General features: G+C 40.6%; 2 protein-coding genes across 4 annotated transcripts in view; one reads left to right on the top strand and one right to left on the bottom strand.

Moving 5' to 3' along the window:
• Positions 1-738: 738 nt before the first annotated feature.
• casp8ap2 (caspase 8 associated protein 2) lies at positions 739-15,480 on the bottom strand. 3 transcript variants are annotated; one of them, XM_030722284.1, is made up of 10 exons: positions 15,174-15,480; positions 14,249-14,322; positions 12,694-12,768; positions 12,491-12,591; positions 10,998-11,072; positions 10,374-10,489; positions 6,441-8,794; positions 2,905-5,629; positions 1,864-1,963; positions 739-1,779 (listed from the first exon to the last, which is right to left on the bottom strand). In XM_030722284.1, exons 2-10 carry the CDS (start codon positions 14,280-14,282, stop codon positions 1,726-1,728), a joined length of 5,634 nt encoding a protein of 1,877 aa, XP_030578144.1. In that variant the 5' UTR covers positions 14,283-14,322; positions 15,174-15,480; the 3' UTR covers positions 739-1,725. The 3 variants fall into 3 exon arrangements, with proteins under 3 accessions (XP_030578144.1, XP_030578146.1, XP_030578145.1); XM_030722286.1 differs by lacking the exon at positions 15,174-15,480 and adding an exon at positions 14,769-14,791; XM_030722285.1 differs by lacking the exon at positions 15,174-15,480 and adding an exon at positions 14,732-14,769.
• A 118-nt stretch (positions 15,481-15,598) lies between these two features.
• mdn1 (midasin AAA ATPase 1) overlaps positions 15,599-25,250 on the top strand; it is a 90,895-nt gene continuing 81,243 nt past the window's right edge. Inside the window, exons 1-10 of the mRNA XM_030722277.1 lie at positions 15,599-15,854; positions 16,053-16,279; positions 16,519-16,743; positions 18,064-18,171; positions 19,424-19,616; positions 19,694-19,903; positions 20,077-20,208; positions 20,626-20,729; positions 20,882-20,996; positions 23,820-23,992. Of these exons, the coding sequence (XP_030578137.1) occupies positions 15,759-15,854; positions 16,053-16,279; positions 16,519-16,743; positions 18,064-18,171; positions 19,424-19,616; positions 19,694-19,903; positions 20,077-20,208; positions 20,626-20,729; positions 20,882-20,996; positions 23,820-23,992 (1,583 nt within the window). The 5' untranslated portion in view covers positions 15,599-15,758. The remainder of the gene's footprint in view (positions 15,855-16,052; positions 16,280-16,518; positions 16,744-18,063; positions 18,172-19,423; positions 19,617-19,693; positions 19,904-20,076; positions 20,209-20,625; positions 20,730-20,881; positions 20,997-23,819; positions 23,993-25,250) is intronic.

The raw sequence follows: 25,250 nt of genomic DNA on the forward strand, positions 1-25,250 counted from the left end.
CAGTGAAGCGGGGAAAATGACTTGCTTAGAAATAAGTTGTACCATAATTTCTGTTGGGAGCTTTACACACAATATCCAGTCAGTCCTTAAAGGTTTGAGGTCTATGCCCACAATAAGGTTTTAAATAATTTTCCACTGGAAGTTATATTTCTATCACCTTTGCTGCTACAATATAAGCTTTGTATAAGCGCTTTGAGTGCTCATACTGAGTAGAAAAGCGCTATATAAGAACTAGTCCATTTACCATTTACCATTTACCATTTACAAAACACACGACAGGGATGAGGTGGGAAACAAAAATGTGCAGTGTGGCGGCAAGACCTGGGTTCACATTGATTTCTCCATGGCATCAGCTGGAGTGAACTTGCCTGATAGTATTTTGATGAGTGATTAAACTGGATAATTGAAGGTGCCAGACCACAGTTCTGGCTCACATTAACCCCTGCATGTAATCATCGTACACAAAACCAACAATCTTATTTTTGTAAATATACAAAAATAAACTAGTTAAACGGGGTAGCTATTCTCGTCTGCATATCGAAGCATCCGTGAACAAGATACTAAACCCCGAGTTGTCCCTGATGCATCTTGAGTGTGTATTAAAGACAAAGCACTTAACCATATAAAAAAGGCACCTGTATGAATATGTGTATGAGTAGGTGAATGAAGCTTGCCGTAGAAAGAGAAAGTACTGAGTGCTCAATTAGTGTAGAAGACTGCTATACAAGCAACAGTCCATTAAATAAATAAAACTTTATTTTCAGTAAAGAATTATTTTCAATATGTCATTACATAGTTTTCATTAGGAATAACAAACTACATGCCAAAGGCTCACAGATAAAAGGGTTCATCATATTTTATATCACACACACACACAAACACGCAAACAGGGATCTGTAATGTACTGATGTATTGTCCTGTACTTGGAGCAGACATGTAAACTTATAACCTTCAAAATGTATGAAGACCTTCCTGCACACAAACATCCATTAAAACAATATCCAAAATTTAACACAGACTCCAAGTAAAAAAGCCAAAACTGTGAGCCCTATAACTCCAGGTTTAATGACAAATTGAGTCAAATTGTAACCAAAAAAATCTCACTCGATATACAAAATAAAGTGAGAATACTTGTTTTGGAACCAGAAATTTTCTTAGTTTAAGGTTAGTTTTCCTCAAATCTTTAGAGAAAAACATAAATTCAGGAACAGGCATGAAATTAACATAACTTTTGAGATATGCAATATCTGCAAAAGCCACAACAGGAAGGTAAAAGGAGATGGTGCACCGTGTCCCAATTCATGTCCTTGTGTGGCATCAGCAAATATGCAGAGCTGGTGCCTGTAGCAGTGAACACCAAAACAAGGACCATATTTATATAAACTGGATGTTCCACCCTTCAATCTATCTTTTGAGTTCCTTTTCAAAAGTATGTGCGGGTATAGTTCTGTATATATAACATAATACATTACAGTGGATTTCCAGCCTTATAATAAACTTGAGTTTTAGTCAAGCTTCTAATCAAACGAGTGAGTGCTCAATAGAAGCTTGACTTTTGTCAATACTGCTCATAGTTGATGGTTAATACATGGCTCCAGATCTTGACAGATCTGTATGGTGATAAAACCATCAGCATGTGTTCCTGAATCATATCATCTTAAAAGTACCAGTGCATGTGTGGAAATGCTCCAATACAAGAACCGTTTGCTCACACACTCAGAGACATCAGGCATCCATCTTCTTAAAAAGCTTCATGAGCTGGTAAAACCTGTGAGCAATCTGAGAAGAAACAGTCAGCAGTTAATGGGTGTTTATATTAAACAAAGAGACAAAAGCGAGAGAGACAAAAAGAGATTCATCTACCTGGCCCGATGGCTTGTTCAGTTTCTCTGACAGAGCAGAGAAAGTCTCACGTGACGCACCTTTTGTCTTCATGTCCATGAGAATAGCTCTATCTTCATCTCTGAATGAAGAAGCAGATCAAAGACACTGAGTAGTCTATACAACTGTTTTAACTTCTTACACAGTAATAATCAAAATAATCTCTGGTTGCAGCCTTGTTGCCTGTTTGGACTGAACACACGACTTGTAATGCAGAATGACAGATAAGTTAAAAACTATCCAGGGAGACGATTCTCAATAAATTGCCACATCAGAATCTCCTCTTTGATTTAAAATGTCAGTCTCCAATTAATTTTGAGTTGCTGAAAATGTGGGACTGTATACACATGCTTTTAATTCCTAAAAAAGCTAATGGAACATATCTGATAAAGTCCTTGTATAAAAGACTGTGGTGGTAGACAGAGGCAAAATTACAAAAACTGTGTTAACTGTGTTATTGTCCAGTGACATGAAGACAAATGGTGACTGGACCAGTACTTATATGGAGTTTTTCTAATCTAACGGCACGCTCACAGCACTTTTTTTTAAACATTCTTTACTGCTGCACACCAGATAAACAAACTGATGGCCACTTGCAATTAGCAGCAGCAAAGCTATTACTAAATACTAAAATACCATACTAGCGCTTTAGCCTCAGGGCTGATTAGTCAATTAATTGGTTGATATGCTCATACAAGAATGAATATCAGAATTAGCTTATTTTAATATGTACCATATCATAATTAGTTAATAACAACAGGCCAATGCGGCCATGGCTTAGACACCTTCAGTGTCTGGAGTAACGGTGTTAAGTTCATCAGTGAGCAGGCTGGCAGGTGTATCCTTCAGCTTTGGACATTAACGCTAACACCACAACATTCACACTTAGTACAGATCTATTTCAATTTGACTGCTGAAAGGCTGTGATCTTGTTCAGGCCTCACAATCAATTCTGGGTGTAAGTAACTAGTATTCATTCTTCTATTCAGACATTCTGTGGAGAGAGAGTGATCCACTACTGACCTGGTCCATGCCATCACCACCTCACCCTTCCTCCTAATGACATTCTTGGCAGACAAACTGCTGGGGGACAGACATGCCATGGAAAAAGATTTGGAATCTTCATCAGCTTCCTTGGAAGGACACACAACCTCCTCTGTACTTTCCTTTGTTTCCTTCCTGATCCTCTTAGCTTTTGACTTCTCTTGGTGCTTCTTTCGTTTCCGACCTTTGTTAGAATCCCTCTGCTCTTTTTCTGGTGAGCTGCTTGTGGCCTCTGCTATGGTGAGGCTCTTGTCTGACTCAGAAATGTCCACATCATTGCTCTCTGAGTCTGAAACAAGTGAAAACAGTTCTTGGCTCTTTTGATTTGTGAGAGAGCTTTCTGATGGTCGACTGTTATTTGACAAAGCACATCTAGAGGGAATGATTTTGTTCTGCGACTTGCATAAGAGAGTTTTTGAAGGGATTTCTTGGGTTATGTTTTCTTCTCTGAAATGTGTCTGGCCAGCGCTCTCATTATTTGAGCTGTTATCTGAAGGAGAACTTTCAGGCAGATTTTTCAGACTCTCCTTGGAAAAAGTGTCTTTTGAGGTATTTTGTTGAGTTGACATATTTTCTAACTGATCCTTTAATAGTGTTAAGTTCTTAACTTGAGTGAGACAGTTGCTGGATTCAGTGTCAGCTGAACAGGAAGCAGAGCCTTCAGCGAGGTTAAAGAGACTGCGCTCTGAAGGTACAGCGTTCTGCAACTTGTCTGAAACATCAGCTCCACTATCCTGAGCTGCACTGTCATGTTCTGCGTGCTGCTCATCTATTAGTGTTTCACTTAAACTCTCATCAGCAGTCAGAGTGCTATCTGCTCCTGGGTTTGCCTGCCGGATCTTCACAATGAAATGATCGTTGGACTTTTCCGTCACCAGTGCCTGCATGGTCATATCAGGTTTCAACACAAAAGATGTGGCAGGTGTTTGTGAGGCCGAGCTGCTGCTGGAGCCACAGCTGGAGTTGTCAGTGTCAAGAGCCAAGTGAATGTCGTGCTCCGTGGCATCCTCCCCATCCAGCAGGGCATCCTCGCATATGTGGGCGCTGATGACGTTCTCGGGAGTGGACACGGTGCGCATGCTCGGGCTGGTTGGCTGTAAAAAGCTGAGGTGGCTGTCAGATTTCAGAGGTGAGGGAATGGTGAGGGACACAGCCAAGTCTTCAGCTAAAAGTGAATATGACTTCTGTGAGGCCAAGCTGGTCAGTGCTCTGTTTTCTGATGGAACTTCTAACAGACAATTTTCATCAAGTAAAGCCGGGTTCAGTGTGGCCTGATCTTTCGGGTGGGGGGAGGACATTTTGCGAGGTGAAATGCTAGCCCAGGTAGCAATAAGTTTAGAAGGGGTATCAAATTTGTTTGGGGAAAGCAGCTTAGATGGAGATTTTGATGGTGTGTGGATACTGATGAATCTCTCTCCATCCTTCCTCGGAGTACTGAGGGACCAGGCACTATTTTCTCCAGCGATACCACTGTTTTCTAACAAGTCAGATCCTTGCAGAAGACACTTGAATATTTCTCCCATTTGAGAGTCTCTTACCAGATTGAATGTTAAACTAGAGGCTTGCTGTTCTGTGAGTAGCTCAAAGTCAGTTTTGTCAAAAGAGCCATTCTGAGCAACCACCAAAGAAGACAGGTTATTTTTTTCAGGAGTTGAAGGCGGATTTTTAGGAGGAAGAAACTCATCAATAGGTTGTGTACGTGGGGGGTTCAGTGGATGGGACGCAGCAGTCCTGTCTTTCTCCAAGTGTGTGATTCTGATATCCTTGCCTCTACTTCCAAGGCCTGTTTTATAAGGAACCACAGCACAAGACTTGGTCTGATTCAGGATGGTGGAAGCTGGCTGTACTTGGTCCGACTCACGCGATGGCGTCCTTGCAGGAAGCTGCTGAGATACTTTTTCACCTTCACTGGACCGCTTGTCCTCAGGCTGAGTTCTTGAGGCTTTGCAAAGGCCCTTCAGGGTTGTGTGAATGTCCACAAACAAGTAGTCAACTTGGACGTTCACAAAATCCCACAGCTTTTGCTTCAGATCCACTGCTTGTTGTTCAAAAATTCGCTTTACAATACCGTTATTTGACACTTTGCCAAACACAGACTCAATTAGTTTCTTCAGCTTGGACTTAAGCTCCCCTGGTTGATCACATATCTGACCAAAATGAGCACCATCCACAAACTCTAAAAAAGACCTTTGGAAATTTTCCATCATTCCATAGAAGCTCTTTTTGGGAAAGGTTTTATGAAGCTTCATATACTTTTTTCGGATCTCAGTGCGAACTAGCTGGAATGTCTCCATTATTTCCTCTATGGTGCAAAAAGCAGCTTTGCTTGCTGCAGGACAAACTGTTTTAAAACGACTTTTTGGACTTTGTGTTGTTACACCTGATATGTCATGACTTTCTTTAGAAGCAACCCGCCTTTCTGCAAATTTCTTATTTAAAGCAGACTTAGGACTTGATTTATTTGTGACTGGCTGTACCAGCTTTGCCCTCCTTGTTGCAGCAGCAGGTGAACTTGCAGACACCTCATCACTTTCACTTAAAATTTCTCCTTCCTCTAGATCTGTGTCAGAACGAGCTGAAGGCAGGTCAGACACCTTATCCACCAAGTTAAGTGCATCTCGTTTTGCAGGAGAACCGGGATATTTGTTCTCTTTGTTTACATCCAACTTCTTTGAACTGGCATCAACGGGTGTACTGGAAAAATCTGCATAGCAAAGAAATAACAAATAGTCAGGAAAAGAATTATAACAGTGTCACAGACATATACGACCAAACTGAACATTTAAAATCATTTTGATATTTTTTCTAGGAAGTCCCAGAGCTCATTTAAAACCCGGAACATCAAGATAATCTCCACTGTAGTTGTTACGAACGACCAGAAACACCTTTAATTCATTAAGTATTTGGACAGCTTAACTTACAGTCCACTTCTGAAGACCGTATGTTTGTGCTTGAGATAAAGTAAAGCCGTGATTAAAATAAGAAAAAAAAAGTAGCAACCATAGTCAGCCTATCCTATTCTGCAAAATGGTGTAAATTTCTGTGTGGACTACTGCAAATCAATCCTTTATAATTTGGGCAACACCTGCTGTGTTCGCCCTCCTGCTCTCTGAGGCTACAAACTCCGTGTTTCAGGAAATCCTGCTTGCATACAACAAAAAAGAAACCCACCCAGTAAATATGCCAAAAGCACTATCGCAACAGGTAAAAGCTAAAGAGTCCAAAAATGCGTTTTATCTGTGTGTGACTCCAACGTATAAAGGTGAAAAGAGGTGCTCAATTTCTAAAATACATGCTGCTGAATTTCTGATGCAGATGTGACAGAGGACAGGAAAAGAACATGAAGACAAGAGAAAAGAAAGCCATGAAGACCGAGCAGAAATCAGCAGTACCCTCCCGCACATTTCAAGGTTGAACTAGCACAACGTAAAATCTGCAGTGAAGCTTGCAAGCAGTAGTAGTATACCCCCCAGTTCTGGAAAATAAATTTCAAGCCTTGGAATTAGGACAAGTACCTTTTTGAAGGCACTTTACATGACCAGGTTTGCCATGCACATGGAGAAGACTTCTCTTGATTACCCGTACTGGACTCCTCAAAGGACTGATGGCATCAGGGATTTTCTTCAGACTGCTCAATGTGCGCATCATAGAGTCCTCATCATGTAGTAATGGCACCGAGCTCGAACACTTGAACTTATTTTCCTGTCCCTTTTTAGGACTGAAGTGCTTGTTCGGTGTGACAGTAACGTCAGTGTAACTCTCTGGTTGGGTCTTCTCCTGTGTTGTACTGCTAACTTTGGACACTCCAATACAGCCGGTCGAAGAGCTGGGCTCAGTTGTGCTGGTACTACTGTCTCTGGAGTCTTCATCAGTCTGTGTTAAAACGTAAATAGCCTCTGTTAAACTCAACCCTTCTTGTGGAAGGGATTCCAGGCTGATTGTACTGGAGACAGCATCTGTGTCTTTACGACAGTCCTCCGTTTGACAATTATCCTTCATATGAATGGAATTAGAAGAAGCAGGAGAACCTTGTTGACCAACCTGAGACTTGACAGTGAGGGGGCTGTGATGACTTTCAGGACTGGCTTTGTCAGCCATGGCTTCGGCTTTGGGAGTATTTGTTTTCTTTGGGTGCGATGAATCAGCACCTGTATCTGAATCCTGAGCGATGCTCTGCTGTGCTGTAGTTTCAAGAGTCTCTACACTTGAATCAACCACAGTAGATTTTGTACCAGAAGCACATAAATCAGCATTATTTTCACAGTAAACTTTTTGTAGGTCATAGCTTGCGCTCTGTTCAGAAATGCTTTCAGACTTGTCAATGGGATCTATACCATCTGTGGCTTTCACCATTTGACATTCAGCTGCCTTGCTGTCAGAGATTGGCTCAATATTTTCTTGATGACTTTTTGACATATCTGGTTTTAGGTAATCATTCTCTGGTGATTTTGCTGTGGGATGTGTAGGCGTCTGCTTCTCTGCAGTATCCAAGGGCTGGCTGTGAGCTGAGACAGTCTGGACTGAAATGTCAGCTGTGAGAGTTTCACTACAGCCTTTGTCTTTTTCCTGGATAACTACCACATCTGATGCCTCAAGAGTCTTCTCAAAACTTAAAGCTTTGTGGTTATTCAAAGATTGCTCTGCAATCTCTCTCAACTCCCCTCCTAATTCACTGTTTTCTATGTCATCAATGACACACATGTCTTCAATGTTAGGCTGCAAATTGTCCTCATCTGATCCATTTTCAACATCCCTGTCCATTGGTACAGGGTCTTTCTGGCTCCCATCGGTGGATAACATTGGCTTCTTAATCGGTGAAAGGGTTAAATTCAGTGTTTCCATAAAGCAGAGTTTCCTGTTTGGACTACTTTCCTCAAAAGAGTTTTTCTTGCTCATGTTGTCTTTTTCAAATGATCTTTTAAAGGCCTTGCTAGTCTTTTCCCGTCTGTCCTTGTCACAGATATCTATTTTACCTTTACTTGATTCCTTGGTTCTGAGTTTCTCACGTTCTGTGCGTGTTTGTGACTGACTGTTCTTCGTATCATTTTTGCTGATTTTGCCTTTATGTTGTCTCTCCCCTTTCCATTGATAATCTCTCTGTCTAGCCCCTTCCCTCTCTTTGGAAGAATCTCTACAGTGTACGGCATGTTGACTTACAGAAGACTTTTTCCAGTCCTTTGAATTGTAACTTCTGGAAGATCCACCAGTAATCTTGATTTTCTGAAGTGCTCGACTGTAGTGCCCTTTTGAGTCGAGACATGTACCATGTTTAGGGTCTGAGGCAGTCAGTTTACCTTTATCTTGTCTCCTGCCATCTTTTTTGTTATCAGATGAAGGTGCACTTTGCAAAATCTCTGGTGAGGATTTAGCCCTATCTGATCTGTGGCGCTCCTCACATGGGTAGCTTTTTCTTCTACATGACCTTGAATCATACCGTTGTCCCATGTCTTTGTCTGCTCTATGAGACCTGTTTTGCTCATGAGGATGATAGTCACTATTAGGATCTGAAACACTTTTATGTCTCCTATTCACTGACTCGGATTTGTGACTTTGAGGTTTGTGTTCTCCGCGACTGGATTTTTGTTTATCTGACTCCGTCTGTTTGTCAGTTACTTCAGAGTCTTTTTTTGAATGGCTATGACAAGATGCTTTTGATGCCCTGGGTAAACTATCACTTTCTTTCCTTATGGATTGAGGTCCATCCCTTGGAGGCTGGTTCACTCTGGAAGGTGATTTAGGTAGAGGTGGAAAATGAGGATTGGATGGCGGTGGAGGAGAAGCCACCCTACTTGTAGAGCTGTGACTGGAAGAATTTGGATCCGGCAAATTTTTTATGTGAGATGGATAATGATGGCGCACTCTCTCAGACCTGCAGAAACCAACATTAGGACAACAGATCCATTATTTAACACAGATACCATGAGTAGATGCTTTTTCAGAGGACAGCTCTAGGTTCTAAGCAGGAGCAGGTGATCTGGCCAAAAGGTCTTACAACAATCACTATAGTCACAATCCACTAACTGAATATGATCACATAATTAGGTATATATACACTTTAGGTCCACAATTAACTGTTTAGGAATTCCTCATTATATATTATTCCAATTATTTTTTTATGTATTTCCTTTCATGAAGGTATCTCTTCAGTGTAGCCTTTGACACAGTGATACACTTGCCTCCTTAAAAATGACCTGTTAGATGCTGTGAAGTTGTTTTTCTTAACCATGGAAATAATTCTGTTATCATACACTTTAGGGCCCAGTTTCCCGTACAGGGATTATGTCTAATCCTGGACTAAATACTTTTTCCTATTGTGGTCTTCCTTGACTTTTTCCTTTTAGTTTAGAACCATTCTTAATCCATGACTGGGAAACCGGCTGTAGTTGTTTACTGCGGTCTTTCAGGCCTGTCTGAGTTGCTGAGCTGGTCAGTGCATTCATTTTCAACAATATTCCAGGTTGTTGGTTTGGCTACTTCTAAAGTTTTTGCTGTCTCTCTCTGACAGCCTGAAAAACCCAATTAAACCTAATGATCTTCCTTCACTTGCACTCACATCTCTTTTACCATAATATAAAATTACAGTGAAAAGCTATAAAATACAAATTCAACACTTTGAATCAACTCCAGATATTGTGCTTGCTTCATTATCATGTGATAACAAGGGAGAAGGCCTCACCTGGCCATGAAACTGCTTGTCAGTAATTGGTACATTCATTTTTAACATCTGAAAATGGGGGACTGTGTATAAAAATGGTTGTAATTCTTAAAGCGTTCATGAAATTTATTTTTTTTGCAAAAACCCTTGAATTAAAGCTGAAAATCTGCACTTCAATCACAGTGATTAATTGATTCACTGTCCAGTGTGGTGGTTTACAGAGACAAAACTACATAAATTCTGTCTTTGTCCAACAAATTGTAGCCTGCCAATTCAACTTGAAGCAAAGAGAAAACTCTGATCTAAAATTCTGACAAAATTTGGCTATATGTATTTTTTTTGTTTTTTTTTGACAGTAGCAATGAAGACGGGACAGGACAGGAGAGCAGGGAAAGACAGGGAAAGACCACAAAGGGCCATATTTTTCAGCTGTCTATCCACCACGTCTCATGTTCTAGAGTAATACTTTAGCTTCTCCATTTTGGAGTTTTGATCTATGTAGAAATGGAAGAAATGTAGATACATTTCTTACTTGGAATTACTGGAGTAACTCAATATGAAACATTTTGTTCAGCTAATGTCTAGCATGACCCAAGGCTGAACTGGATTGCCAACAGCAGCTACAAATGCTGCCTCCAAATGACTTCCATGGATGCTAATTAGGAAGTACTGCTTTAAAACTGCCAATGATTAATGTCACCCATTGCAACCTATATTTATATACTGTCTGCATAAATTACATTAACCTTCAGAATAACATAAGACAAGGACAGAAAACAAAGGTCCAACATACCACTGACTCAGCCTCTGAATCTCTGCATCTTTTCGCGTCACTTCCTTTCTAGCTGTTTGTAAAAGCGCAGAGATGTTTTTTTTGAGACAGCTGTTCTCTGTTCTCAAACCTGTATTCTATATTCAAACAGAAAGGACAAAAAAAGTGTTAATACTGAAACACCAGGAAGAATCCCTCATCTGACATTATCTCACATAAACAAACACTGCAGTCCAATAATATGGAGATAACTTTCGATTTTTGAATTTCCTTATGAGCCAAACCATTTTTTTCCATTCCCAGAGAACACAAGTTTCATGAAAACAACAAAAAATGTTTGTGAAGAAAAGACTGTTTCCATACACACTGCTGTTAAAAAGATGAAGTCCAACCTAAACCTCGGCTGCTTATCCCAACAGTAACAGAAGGTTTTAATAATTCGAGTTAAAACATTTAATTCTTCAAATTAACCACATCTTAGCCTCCTTTTCTAAAATATCAACGTGATGGAAGCTAATAATTCTTAAGAGGATGTTTTTCAAACAATATAAAAAGAATAAATAAAAGACGGTCAAGTAAAATATATTCTCAGGGAAGCTTATTAATAATGCAACAACCTCTTAACTACTGAAAAGCAAAACAAACCTGTAACTCCAACTGCTCCAGTCTCCTGTGTAATTCTTTAATGTGGTTTTGGGCTGCTTGGAATCTGGACTTCAACTGCAGACACACAAAAATGAAAGGACTATGAGAGAGTCGGTATGATGATTTCTGGCAAACTTTATTCTCCTTTTACACACAAATGGAATGTATGATGCCAAATAGCACCTTTTTACTCTAATTGAGCACTCAAAGCATTTTATACAACATGTCTTCATTCACACAAACACTTTTTTCACTAAGCAGTCTTTCTATAACATTTGTACATACAGTCACTCCAATGAACACATCAGGACCAACTTGGGTTCAGTATATTGACTGAATCACCAACCTTCTGATTAGTAGACGACCTAGTAGAGTAGCTCCCGAGCCACAACAATCCCCAAAGAGCATGCCGATTTATGAGTCATCTGCTTACTATACCTCTCACTCCGAGCATTAAGCTGTTCTTCAGTTTACTTCACTGTTGCCAACTTTGTTGGATTTAGACAGGTTATAAAATAGAGACATGGCACAAATTGATTCTGAATTAAAAGCCATGAGGATGATGGTAGAGTCTTTTTGTTGTTGTTGTTTTCAAACCTTATTTTGCAGCAACATCACCAAACTTTAAGCATTTTTTCACTGGTAATTCTATATAAACAGGGCTTTTATTTATTTTTTTTTTACAATTGAGTTAATTAAAATAACACTTCAGAATAGCAGCCCTAACAATTTCACTGAGGCATTGTAACGAGGCTGTCGAGCAGTGATAGTCTTCTTGAAAAAAATCTGTGTTCACTGGGTAAGCAAGCATGGAAGCTTCAGAGTAACAGACAGAAAACACAGCTAAGGTGCCTTCTGTTGATTATAACCTTTTCTATGAAGATCATTTTACATGTAGCCACAAAAACAAAACTAACAAACAAAAACACAGCATAACCATTGACTTCGAAGGGACCAGCATGGTTATTGATGGTCGCTCAAAACTTGTGAACAACCATTCTGTGGGCTACTCTTATTAAAGCTTCTGTTGGTCCTTTAGACTGCTGCAGAGAAAACAGAAGTCATAAAACTCTTTGTTAAGCTAATGTTAAAAACTATGAAAACTGTCCATTGCAGCCTCTCACTGTGCTTCTCAGGCTGCGCTTTTGTTTATCTGAGATTTTTGTTTGTTTTTCCCCCCTGAACTCCTCCCCTTCTTGAAGAACTGTTCTTTTCAGAACTGCATTTAATATACGATTACCGTTGAGTGTTTCTTGTTTTTAATACTGGTTTTTTTAGCATTCCTTTTTGGCAACACTTTTGATTACATTTGATTATACTTGATTACATACAATAACTTCCAGCACCTTTGTCTAACTGTAAAAGACTAAACATCGCCACAGAGTCAAGCAAAAAAACAAACAAAAAAACCCCCAAAACAAAATAAAAAAATCGCTGATCAGTCCCTCAAGACTGATTTTCAGTAAGAAAGTGTCATGAGCAAGGGAGCTCACCTCAATGTATGATGACTCTCTGCTCTGCTGTTCCTCTGTCACAATTTCTTCATACAGATCCATCGACTCTTTCAACTGAGAACCAACAGAAGGAGGCTCCTCTATAAAAAGAATAAATCAAAGCTATAAATTCAGCCTCAGCGTACAATTACTTTCCCAGCAGCAGAGTACAGTAGAAAGAGTAGTGATAATATGACATTTACCTGCATTGCTGCTAAAACCAATATCCAGGCCATCGTATATATCCACAGACTCTTCACTGACTTCAGGTACGAAGCCTGTGGATATTAGACATGTATTATATGTAAGTAGTTAGACAGTAATGAAAACAACCCCTTTCCTACACACAAGTCATAAAACACATTTCCATTAGTACCTACTCAGCGTGGCTCAACTTGACTCAGCACGGTTTGTAGGCATTTCCATTAGTACCTGGTACCGGGTATTTTTTCAGTACCCACTCAGCCGGGGTTCCAAGCGACCCGAGGTGATCCGAAAATGTGATGCGGAAGAACAGCATGCCACTGATTGGCCAGGGAGTGTCATCACTAGTTGAGTCGTGAGAGCAACTCCTTCACCAGAATCAACCGCGCCATTTTAAAAACCCGACAGCAAGAAACTGGAGGCACGCAAAGAACAGGGAGGCTCGGTTGAATGCCCAGACTGGCAGTTTGCAGCAGTAGTTTTGCATCAAGAGAGCCATCTGAAATGCGCACACAGCATAAAGATTTTAACCCTATACTGCCGGGCGACTGTCGCTGAAGCACCTGTTACCTGCCCCTACAAGCCGTGAACAGCTGGTTAACACTTTTGAAGTACACTGTGTCGATTACAACATGTTCGGCGGTATAGAGTTAATACTTAACAGTGATAACCTTCATCCATTAAAACATTGTACGATGACGATAGTAAACTGGCCTTAGCTACCGTTAGCTTACCTCTATGTCATCCATTGTTGTGTTGTGTTTTGAGTCACATACAAATTACGTCAAGGGACTACTGCCCGCGCTGCTATATCAACTCCACCCACATTGAGGTGGTCCTCAATTGCAATGGAAACAGAACATGACTGTGGGACTGGAGCCCCTGTGGCGAGTCGTGCTGAGTCGAGTCGACCGCGCTTAGTAGGTACTAATGGAAACGCAGCAATATATGCATAAAACTCTTTTGTGTTGTACAAGTGCTGTACAGCTCTTAGGAAAGCACATAACTTGACATAAAGTAGTAAACATCAATGAACCTAAAAAAAAAAAATCATTTTGTTTTATTGTACATTTAGAAAACACAGAGCATCTGGAGTCTGCCAAGTAATTAAGAAGCCTGGCCATTTAAGGATTTCACAAACTTTAAAATCTAAAATAGTGAAATGATGCTAAAAATGAGTAATGTGGTCACATTTGGTGTTTCCACTAAAAAGGCAAGCTGCAGTGGAAGACACTGAGACTGAGTGAAGACCAGCAGTCCAAACTAGAGTTAAAGCATTAAATAAATAAATAAAAGCATGCATGTTTATAACCCAGATTATTTACTAATAACTTGATGCAGAGCACTGACAGTGTCTAGAAGATCAAATAATAATTTACGATGAAGGAAGTTTAAGGATATGCAGCTTTTTAGGTTTATTAATGATGAAAGGAATCACTCACCTTAAACCATTAATTTTTTTTTTAATGGAGGACTTGGAAAGGCGTGAGCTAACAAGTTCTTATTAAATTTTGCTGTGTGATTCAAAATTTTTGACTGGTAGTGTATACTTACGACCAGATGCATGACTGGTGTCAGTGTTCTCCATCTCGTCAAATATCCCCGTGGCTCAGTTTCTTAAAGAATACCTGATGTCAAAGAGAAATCAGCTGTTACTATCCAACACAAAACAATAAACAGTTTATTAAAAAGCTGATTAAACAATCTTAAAAGGATGCTTTCATTTTCCATAAATTACTGTTACTTGGACCAAAACTGTTCAAGTAACAGGCACTTTTACTCAGTCAGCTAAGCTGATTATTTTGGTCAGTTGGTAAGTTCGAAGCTAAAAACGAGTCAACAATTACCGACAGATAAATTCAACAGCTGCACGCTGGGAACTTTAATTTTGCCGGTTATGTTTACATTCATTAGAGTCTACTGTGACATATACCTTATAGCAATAACGCTACAGACAATTACAAACAGCCTGACAAAAGACAATGTGCAGCTGACACATTTGAACTAATGGCGGTAACAGGACTTTCGGTCTCTTACTGCTCAAAGACACAAAAGAAGCAAAATTGCATGATACTCTCATAGCGTTCGAGGTAAAACACTGTGGAGCTGAATTCATCTTCCTGGGTGGATATCACTTTATTTTCGAGACTTCTGTTCCTAGCCTTTAACTGGCGCCTGGCTAGGGTCATACCAAAGACAGAATGGAGGGCAAACAAATATCCCGTTTCACAACTTTTGTATCATCTCTGACTGTTTTACAACAGAAACGCATCATTAGCAACTTTTTGTCTAAGATTGCTCTTTTAACATCTCTGGCTATTATTTCAAGCAGGCCTGGAACAATTAAGTCACTGAACTGGGTGGTTAACTTCACCGGAGAGGGGAAAAAAGTTCTTCAGGTTAACATCTAACCAAATCAATGACTTTACATTAACCTGCAGAATATTAGAGTAAGTTGTGATCTAGTCACCGTGCTTACTTGCGTATTGCTGTTGTGGCCTCCTGTTGTTTACACCTGTAATGCCGCGCCAAGACTTTATTGCACAGGAAATCACGACATTTTCCCGCGGTCTGCCCCTCTGCCTGTGCTTCTAGGTCTGCATGCACGCCTCTCAGCTCAAACGAGAGCCAAACCCTGAGGTAAAACTTCTTTAGCACATTCTCCCACAGCGGACTGAGGGGGGAAAAACCCCCAAAAGCGTAAAACGGTACCAGAACTTCTGCTATGCTCAAACTAAACTTGTTGTTTCACCCCCGGAAAGAGTGAAAAAACCTCTAGAGCTAGGTCGCTCTCCACCTGCATCATCACCACGCGACGTGACGACAGAAAAGGAAAAGGAAAAGGAGGGAGAGAGAAAGAAAGTCGACCCGGAAGGAGTCTTGCTTCACTCACATGTGGATGGGATTTTAACGCCAGTGACGAGAACGTGCTTGTGTATTGAGATATACATGAGCGTGATGAACGTCTCAGTTTGTTTCAGTAGCAGGGATACATTATTGCTGACACATCACGGAGGCTCGTGTTCGCTGTAGATCGCTCCTCCACGAAGCGACACATGAGAAGATGGAAAATTTAGAACTGAGTCTGTCATCATTGGGCATTATAGCGAGACATGTTGACAAAAGTCACAGCGAGCTGAGCAAGTTCCTAGCAAAGCAGGTAAGAGCTGTTACCTTCCGAGCGTATTAGGATGAAAATAATGTGTCTACTGATGTTTATGCTCATATTGATACTCAACATGCTTTAACCTTCCCTTCACGTGCCAGTAACGACGTCATTGTAGCTAGTGTTCTGACTCGGTAATCTACCCATTTTGGGTTAATATTAAAATGTGTAGCCCATGTGATCTCTCCACAGATATGGGGTAAGCAGGACAGGCAGTGTATTCTGGATTGTTTGGCTCAGCTGCTACTGGAGAAGGATTATACTCTACTGATTGCACGGCATCTGCGTCCTGTGATTCTGGACTTGTTGGAGCGCAATGCTGAGAGGGTGAAAGCTGGAGGCAGGATCAATCACGACCTTCACGAGCGCCTGTGTGTGGCCCTCAGCAAGCTTCTCAGCATCAGTCCAGACGCACAGGCGTAAGTGATCTTGAGGAAAACTACTGGTGCTGACTTTGGGTTTGCTAGATTTAATTGGATTGAAAATGTGTTTGATGCATTGTTGTGATTAAATCCTGTGCTCATCAACCTTGCCTGGCAATCCAGTGCAGACCTGGAGACTCTTGATCCTGCTTTGTCTTGTGGCAATCTGACACAGTAAGATAAACAAGCATTTCTATAGGCTATCTCCTGGCTAATTCTCCATTCCTCTCCACAAGGTTTGGTGCAAGGTACTTTAACAATGCCCCGCCAGTGTTTCAGAGGCTCTTCTTCACCAGTGAAGAGTCATCAGCCGTGCAGTATGGCCCCAGAAGGATGAAGCTGCGTGACCTCATGGGTGCCACCCTACGTTTCCTCCAGAGTGATTGTGCCAAGTTCCGAATGCTCTGGGACTGGAGCCCCTGCATGTCACATCTGCTCACCAGTGATGTCATGGTGCGATGGTATGTACCTGCTTTGTGTTTAGACCTAGACAGTACAGGCATCATTAGATATGGGCATTCTGTGCTATAGCCTTGACTGCTCAATATGGGAAAAGAAACAGACCGGGAGCTGTTTATCTGTACCTCCTGTGATGTAGGAACACCCTTGAGAAAATATGATTACACATGTAGGTTCCTCTCTGTGTGGCAGTTCTTTACAGTTGCACTTCACATTACTTGGCATGGCACTTTTTCTGTGTGAGAGAGAGAGACGGTGCACACAGGGCTTTTCATTGGCAGGATTGTAAGCCGTGAATATAGGAAGCTTTATTTTAATTTTTTTTAAGAAAAGAGAGAAGGAAAAAAGGAGGACATGAAGGAGTCATCTACAAACTCAGGTTGTTGAGGAAGTGCGCTCTTTGCTACAATTAATGCATTAAATCAAAATGAACAAAATCAAGTAGTTTCAAAATTTATGTAAATTTAGAGCTCTGTGAATCATTAAAAAGAGACTTAAATCCAAATCTATTAAAAAAAATTGATAAACAACCTTTTTTATGATTTAAAAATCACTTTAAAAATTGGTTAAGCTGTGTTAGCCTGTGCTGATTGACATGGAAAGAAAAAGAGAGGGACTGAGCTGAGCATAGATGAGACCCCAACCGAGCAGCTGGAGAGGCGAATAAAAAGAGATGTTGTAGGAGCGTGGTTGGGCTTTTTTCCATCTAAATGACTTTTTCCTATTAAAAATATAAAAAGTAATGTAACTATTGGAAATACTTTATAAAAGTGTTTTAACTTATTACATTTGATTACTTTTCTAATATTTTAAACTCAGCAGAAAAGTAGGAAAAAAATCCTTTTGCAGGCTGTAGATGTGTCCTCAGGTTAGACCATAAACTGTGTTTTTCAGGCAGAAAAACATATGGGATCTAACCTAACTGGGGTCAAAATTTGACTGCATAATGCCAAAGCATGGAGCTTGTCTTGAAATAAAGAAAATCTGAACTCTGTATGCCACGCTACCCTTGCTCCAATATTCTGATTGTCATGTCCAGAATTTGTGGACTTAGCCAAAAAACATTTTATCAGTGGTGTGTTTGCATTACTGACATTCAGATCCTTTTCTCAGTTTTCTGGTTTAACTGCTAAAATGTTAGTGATTGCTAGACTGTTATCGACACTTTAACCGGTGGTGTATTGTTTTCATGTACCTGTAATGACAGTGCTAATGCTACTTTTGCGGCCTTTGCTTCTGTTTATTTTTTGTCCAGTGTTTGTGCTTTGTTTTGCACTTTTCCCCTACAAATTAGATTTAATGTATTTTCTCACTCTTAACAGGTACACCGCCCACTGTTTAGCACTGGTCTCTCATATGACTGATAATCAGAAAACGATCTTCCTGAGGAAGGTGCTGACAAGTGATGAGATCCTACATATGAAAATTAAGTATGTACAATTTATGAGCATTTTGTGCTGTTAATAAATCTCAATTCTGCAATGGCTCTAACACACCACATTTTTCAGTATTGGATATACATGCACTATACAAACCGAAGCTTTGGGTGTATAACATCGAGCACCTAACCATGCAGTTAAAGAGATCACTGAATTCAACTCTGATACTTTTGCAACAAGTTAGTTCATGAAATTTCTTTCCATTTCCACAATCAATTGAAAGTTTTATTATTATGAAGCAGAAGCATTTAGGAACCACGGCAACTCGGTCACATATTGGCAGACCACCTGAAGAGCAGACGTGCCGAGTGCTGAGGCAGCTCGTGCATAAAAGTCGCCAATGCTCTGCTGACTCGATAACTGAAGAGTTCCAAACCTTCTCTGGCATTAACACCAGCACAAGAACTATGTGCTGGAATGGGTTTGCATGGCTGAGTAGCTGCTGTAGGTGTAACATGTAATTGGACTTGTACTTTTGTCCATATAGTTTGTATGCACACGAGTTAAATTACTATTTTTCTGCACCTAGCTGTTGATCTTTTCACCACATTTTGCATCCCATTATTAAAAGAAATGTTGTACTTGTGCTTTTCCTGCTATGGCAAGTTTTTAAAAACTGTTTGTAAAATGAAATATGTTTATAAAATGATTTTTAGACTTTGGATTATGGATGTCACAGTTACGGATTTGTGATATTTGGTAAATGGACTGGTTCTCACACACACACTCATACAAGCACTTTTGTTTCTACATCTGAGTGCTTTCTCTCTACCATGCACACACACCTTCACACTCTGATGAATGCCTGGGGAGCAACACTGGGTTCAGTATCTTGCGCAAGGATACTTGGAGCAGCCAGGAATCAAACCATCAACCTTCCAGTTAGTAGATGACCTGCTCTACTTCCTGAGCCACAGCCACCCCGATATTTACAAGTGAAATATCATATATTGCATCAGTAATGCACAACTGCTAATATGGGGTTAAAAAAAAAAGTTTTATTTGCTCTATTTTGAATGCTGTTGTTACAGACATTATCACCTCAATGCACATTTTTATTTTAATTCTTCATTAACAAAAATGGAGGCAGTTGCCTTAAAGTGTTACTGCAGTTTTGTTTGTTTAAAATTTTTATAGGATGTACTATTAATGTAAATTTATTTTATCAGTAATAATCGTGAAGTTTAAATCTGATATTGTGGCTGTCCTGGTTTGTAAACTGCAACCTTTGCTACTACCTTAGGGATCTGGAAGAAACTCAGCAGCTGGAGGTAGAGAAAGCCCTGGTTTTAGCCAATCAGTGCTCTGTGACGTGGTGCCAAGAAAAGGCCAACAAGTTTACCAGAGGCCAGGTGGTATCAGAGGACTTGTCGCAGAATGTAGTGGCAGTCTGTGGTGTTGTGCTACCCAGGATAGTTCCTAGGCAGCCTGAACAGGTATGCAATCTTTGTCACATAAATGGGTCTCTGCTGTTTTTGCTCTCTCTTTTCCTAATGTTGATTTCTGCTTGTAGATTGATCGAAAGGATCTGGTGCTGGTCGATTCAACCTGCCGCAGTCTGAGAAGACTGGCTCTGGCTGTGGCATCCCAGAAACCCATACTGCTCGAGGGCCCTATTGGATGTGGTAAAACGGCCTTGGTAGAGTTTATGGCTGCTGTCACCGGACGTGCCAATGCTACAGAGATCCTCAAGGTGCAGCTTGGGGACCAAACTGACAGCAAGGTGAGAGACCTGCATTACAAACTGTTGGCATTGTAGGATTTAGTAGCTTTGGACCTGTAGGTGCTAAAAGTCCCTGGATACTGTTGATGCAGTTTTCACAATATTTTGTCTCGTATGGTTACATCAACTCTGTGTGAGTTAGTCTGAAGAGTGAACATTGGTTTGTTTCACAGGTGCTCCTGGGAATGTACCGTTGTACTGACATACCAGGGAAGTTTACGTGGCAGCCTGGAACTCTGACACAAGCTGTCTCTTCAGGCCAGTGGATCCTCTTGGAGGACATTGACCATGCTCCTCTGGATGTGGTGAGTTCACACTTCTTTGAGCTCTCTAGAGAATATGACTTTAATGTATCCTGTTCTAAAATCTTTAAAATATTATTAAACTGGAAACAACAAACCGCATCTTACTTACCAAACAACGTGCTTAAGACTACAAGTCACATTTAACCATACATTCATACAGCATTTTATTTCTGTGCACGTTTAAGCAAGTCGTCAACCTCACACCCACAGCCAGTGTAGGATCATCAGTTAACCTAACATGCAAGTGGTTGGACTGTGGGCGGAGGCTGGAGTACTCAGAGAAAACCCACGCAGACACATGGAGAACATGCGAACTCCACAGAAAAGCCCCAATTGGGGGTTTGAACCATGAAATTTGTGCTGTGAGGCAACAGTGCTAACCACTGCACCACTAGTCCTAAAGTGTTATTTTTTCAGGTATCTCTGCTCCTGCCTTTGATGGAGAATAAAAAGCTGGTGATTCCAGGACGAGAGGATTGCATTGATGTTGCTCCTGGATTTCAGTTCTTTGCAACCAGAAGGTCAGACTGTGTTCCTGCAGTTTGTTTTTTTTTTTTACTCTTGTCTGATGTGTGTGTGACTGAATCCTCCCCACAAATGGTTGGACATGTAGTACTAATAAGACAAGTTAAATGTTTAAAGTAGTACATAAGCTGTGTTTGGTGGATTGTAGGATGTATTACAGTGGCGGGAGCTGGCACAAACCACCGAACTCCCATGCAACACTGTTGGACAAGTACTGGAGCAAGCTGCAAATGAGCAACATGACACGAGAAGAGCTGAAAAAGGTATTTGGAAGAGTTTTCGTTTTTAACCTCATTCTGTTTGTAACATTAGATTCCATTGCTTTCCCTATAGAAACATTCTGTAGATGATCTCCTTTCATAAAGTGGACTCAGCACAGGAAATCACAGCAGTGTCATTTGAGCCAGGGCCTATTTTCATTAACTGGCAACTTAAAACTTGAGTGTTAGTTTGGTTTCAACTTGGAAAGTCTCAGACTGGTGGGCAAAAATGGAGACCCACACGTCAGGTGCATGTAGGTGTTCCAAAACCAGAAGTTAGTTTTAGTGTTACAGTGGGAGTTGTTAAACCTTTATTTAACCAATAAATGATCAGTAAGAATGTCTTTTGCAAGTGTCCTGAGCCAAGATCCACACGGTGCAATTAACTTTTTTTAATATGGTAGGAGAGAGCTCCTGGAGAAAACTCTCACAGGGACTGGGACACTATGCTTTCTCTTTGTGCTTGTCCACACCATAGAAAGTACACAGCCCCCACGCCAATCTAGGCTCACCCACTGGTTTTGGACTATGTAATCTGAAGCCTCAGTGTTTTGTGTTTTGTTTCGTGGCATTTTGTTTGGTTTGGTTTTTGAGCCAGAAGTTACCATATTTGGATGAAGGGGTGGGTGCTATCTAATGCTAGCAACATTGATGAGCAAGCTGCGTTCTTAGACAGTACAGCGCCAATGCAGAGGAACAGACACTGACTTATTAGTTCTTAGAAAAACACTAAAAAACACTAGAATTTCACCCCAAATTGAAACACTGTTAGTTCAGTTCGTGTTACCAACAGCGCAAACACAAATTGGTGGAGGTGAGGCCCAGCAGAGACCAACTGGCTCAAGCCAACTGGTCTCTGCTGGGCGATTGTTATTCATAGCAACTATGCCCATATGGATGAGTTATAAATTCAGTTCAGTGGGTTGCCCTTTCTTCGTACTGAGGAGGCTTGACTGAGTTGAATCCAGGACAATCTCTGGATGTAGCAGTGCTAACCACTATCATGCTCTCTCAGTCAAATCTGAACACATAGATATGATGCACATTTTTGTAGATACAGTGTGACTTACATTTGCTCAGGATGTAGTAATAAACTACAAGGGAATACACTTGATTATCAACGTCAACAAGAAGCACTCCAAGAATGCAAACCTCCATCAAGGCAGCTCATTTTCTGGATAGTATTTCCTTTTAAGAGAATAATATTGTATTTGGGTAGATTCATTTTCTTTTTCTTTGTCCTTTCTAAACCTACTTTAAGAAGTTTGTAGTGCAGTAAAAATCAGATAAGGTTAGCATGACAGACGGTTTCTTTGATTACACAAACACTATGTAGGAGTTGGTATAATGGGGATTGGTTTCTAAATAACTGGACATGAATAACTAGAACTTATTATATAATATTATACTACATTATACTTCTAAATAACTAGGCAGCTGGTTTCTCTACAATATTTTCTTTAAAAAAATAACACATTTTGGGGTCAACTTGAAAGAAAGGCAGATGTGAAATGTAAAAGTGAGGTCAGAGGTTAAATGTGACATGATGGTCCCACACATACAGTATCATTTCCTAAATGCTGCCAATACAAAGAAAGGCAGTAGAATTTTAAGCATATGAAAGTTTGACTTTATTTGACCTTAAAGAGGTCGGAGGTCCAAAGTGATGTGATCTTTAGAATCCTCATATAACACTCCCTGTATGCATAAAACATAGTTTTAAATAGCTCGTTATAGCATTATTATCACTTAGACCTTGACCTTGAAGGAGAAGTAAGGGTCAAATGTGACATATTTTAAATCTTTATTCAGTATTTTCTATATGTTGGCAACACACACCACACTTCTGAATCATAGTTTTCGACTAATAAATCATTAAGTTGGCCTTAAAGACCTTGGTGGATGTAAGCCAAGTTTTAATGGCTTGTTAACATGACCCTACTCTACACCTGTAAAAAGTTTGATCAGAACTCATTGAAAACCTTTTGGGCTATGGTGTTTACAGATAGCATTTGCATGCATGACATTCTACACAAGCCTAACCTCCTTGGTGGAGGTAAAAAATGTAACCGCTCTGGCAGAGGTAATGAAACTTCAGGGACAGCAGTCTGACCAGGTAGAGAGCATGAATGCTTGTGAATCCATTTCACCTGTATTGGTGCAAATGAAAGTGACAATAGGTGGACTGAGAGGCAGCTTTTTCCAATGCTTCTTCCACTCTGTCACATGCAGTCAGTGTGAACCTGCTCTCATCTGTGAAGAGAAAAGGCTGTCAATGGTGGACCTGCCTCATGGTAGTGGGAGGGATGGATGGATGGATGGACATTTTTTTTTTTTTTTAAAAATGCTTTGTTTATAAAAAAAAAAAAAAAGATGTTTAGCACCTTACCAAGCGGGAAATCAAAGCAAGTCAGCTGCAGCAGCCTGTCTGCTTATACCTTCACCTTCTCTCACATTCAGATCTTTCTGATTGCTTATGAAGTAGTACGGCATAATTATGACACATGGGTGTCATAATTGTGTTAAAGACTCCAAAATTCTTTCTTTGTGAATGCAGTGTATTTGCATAGATTAAAATATTTAGGAATCTTTCACATTATTTGTTGTGTTGCAGTTGAGGGCATACTTAAATATTTAAACTGGCAATATTCTACCAGTAAGATTTCTGGTCAGTAAGTTGAAAATTAGATTTTCGCTGCATGCTTTTAATCAGTATTGTTGCAATACAAAAATATCACAACAAAAATCTTAACCTTTTTTTTCCTGGATTTTCCATTCCTGCTGTAACCTACCTGTTCCCGACTGACCCTGTCCCCTTATGTGTAGGTGCTTGTCAGTAGGTACCCAAAGCTGTCTGCGGTGTCAGACCGTCTCCTGGATATCTTCTGCCAGCTGACTGGGGAGCAGGACACAAGCAGCCTCCAAATCCCTGACGACAGCGAGCAGCACAGATCTGAGGACAAAAGCACACCGTTGGGGGGGAGATCTCTTTCACTGAGGTGAGCCTCAGCTTGCTGCCCTGTCTTCTGCCTCTTTATCTTCTTTAACATTTAAATTATAATCAACACAGTGAATTGACCTCTGATACTGAAAACTTCATATTCAGCTTAATTAATGATAACTACGGATGTCAACTTAAATGCTGGATATTATTATGTTCTTAAAGTACAATTGTTACTCAACACATTTAAAGGTAGACAATCCAACTCTCTTCCTATAATTCAACCAGGGAGGAACTTTCATTGGGTTTCCCTTGAACAACACACTTGTCCAAATTCTGACATTATAATAAGGTGGAGAGAGCTGGAGAGATTATGTCTCTCGGCTGGCCTGGGAACGCCTTGTGGTCCTTCCGGATGAGCTGGTGGAGGTGGGTGGGGAGAGGGCAGTCTGGGCTTCTCTGCTTAGGCTGCTGCCCCCGCGACCTGGCCCCCGGATAAGCGGAAGGAAATGGATGGATGGATATAATAAGGTCAATACTACCTCTGCTTGTCAGTCTGCAGAAATCCTGATGTGGTCCACCGTCTGTCTGCCTTCCAGTGTACTCGGCTAACATTAGTCGCAGTCATGTGGAGCAGACAAAGCAACTACATTTACTCAGGAACTTTGTCTCTGTATATCTTAGTGTAGCAAGAGTTTAGGTCAACTCCACATTATTCATAACATTGACCTTAGTCTGGTTGTCCTGTAAAGTCTGCTAGATGACAGGAATGTGAACAGTGTGTCCTGTGGGTGGGTGCGGTATTGATGATGTTGTGTGCCCTCTTTATTATCCGGGTATTATAAGTTCCTGCAGTGATGGGAAGGAAAATCCACAGACGAGTTATGCTGCTTTCATAACATGCTGGGGAGCCTTCCTGTCCTGAATAGTGCAGTTCCCATACCACACTGATGAACTTTGTCAGGATGCTCTCCACTGTGCATCTGTAAAAGTTGCTGAGAAGCTTGGAGGGTAATATTTAGATTACCCTCAGCTTCCTTAGGAAGACATGTCTCTGTTGAGCCTTCTGCAGTGAGTTGTAGGTCCAGGTGAGATCTTCACTGATGTAAGTGCCAAGGAATTTGAAGGTCTTCACGCTTTCCACCTGAGTCCCATTGATGGATAATGGGGGGGTGCTGGTCTCTCCTCTTCCTTGGGTCAATAATCATCCCCTTAGTCTTTATTTAAGGAGAGATTATTTTTCTGGCACCACGACACCAGCTGGGCCATCTCTTTTCTGTAAGCTGCTTCCTCTCCCCCGGTAATCAGCCCGATGA

This window comes from Archocentrus centrarchus, chromosome 24, assembly GCF_007364275.1.
Source record: "Archocentrus centrarchus isolate MPI-CPG fArcCen1 chromosome 24, fArcCen1, whole genome shotgun sequence".
Lineage (NCBI taxonomy): Eukaryota > Metazoa > Chordata > Actinopteri > Cichliformes > Cichlidae > Archocentrus > Archocentrus centrarchus.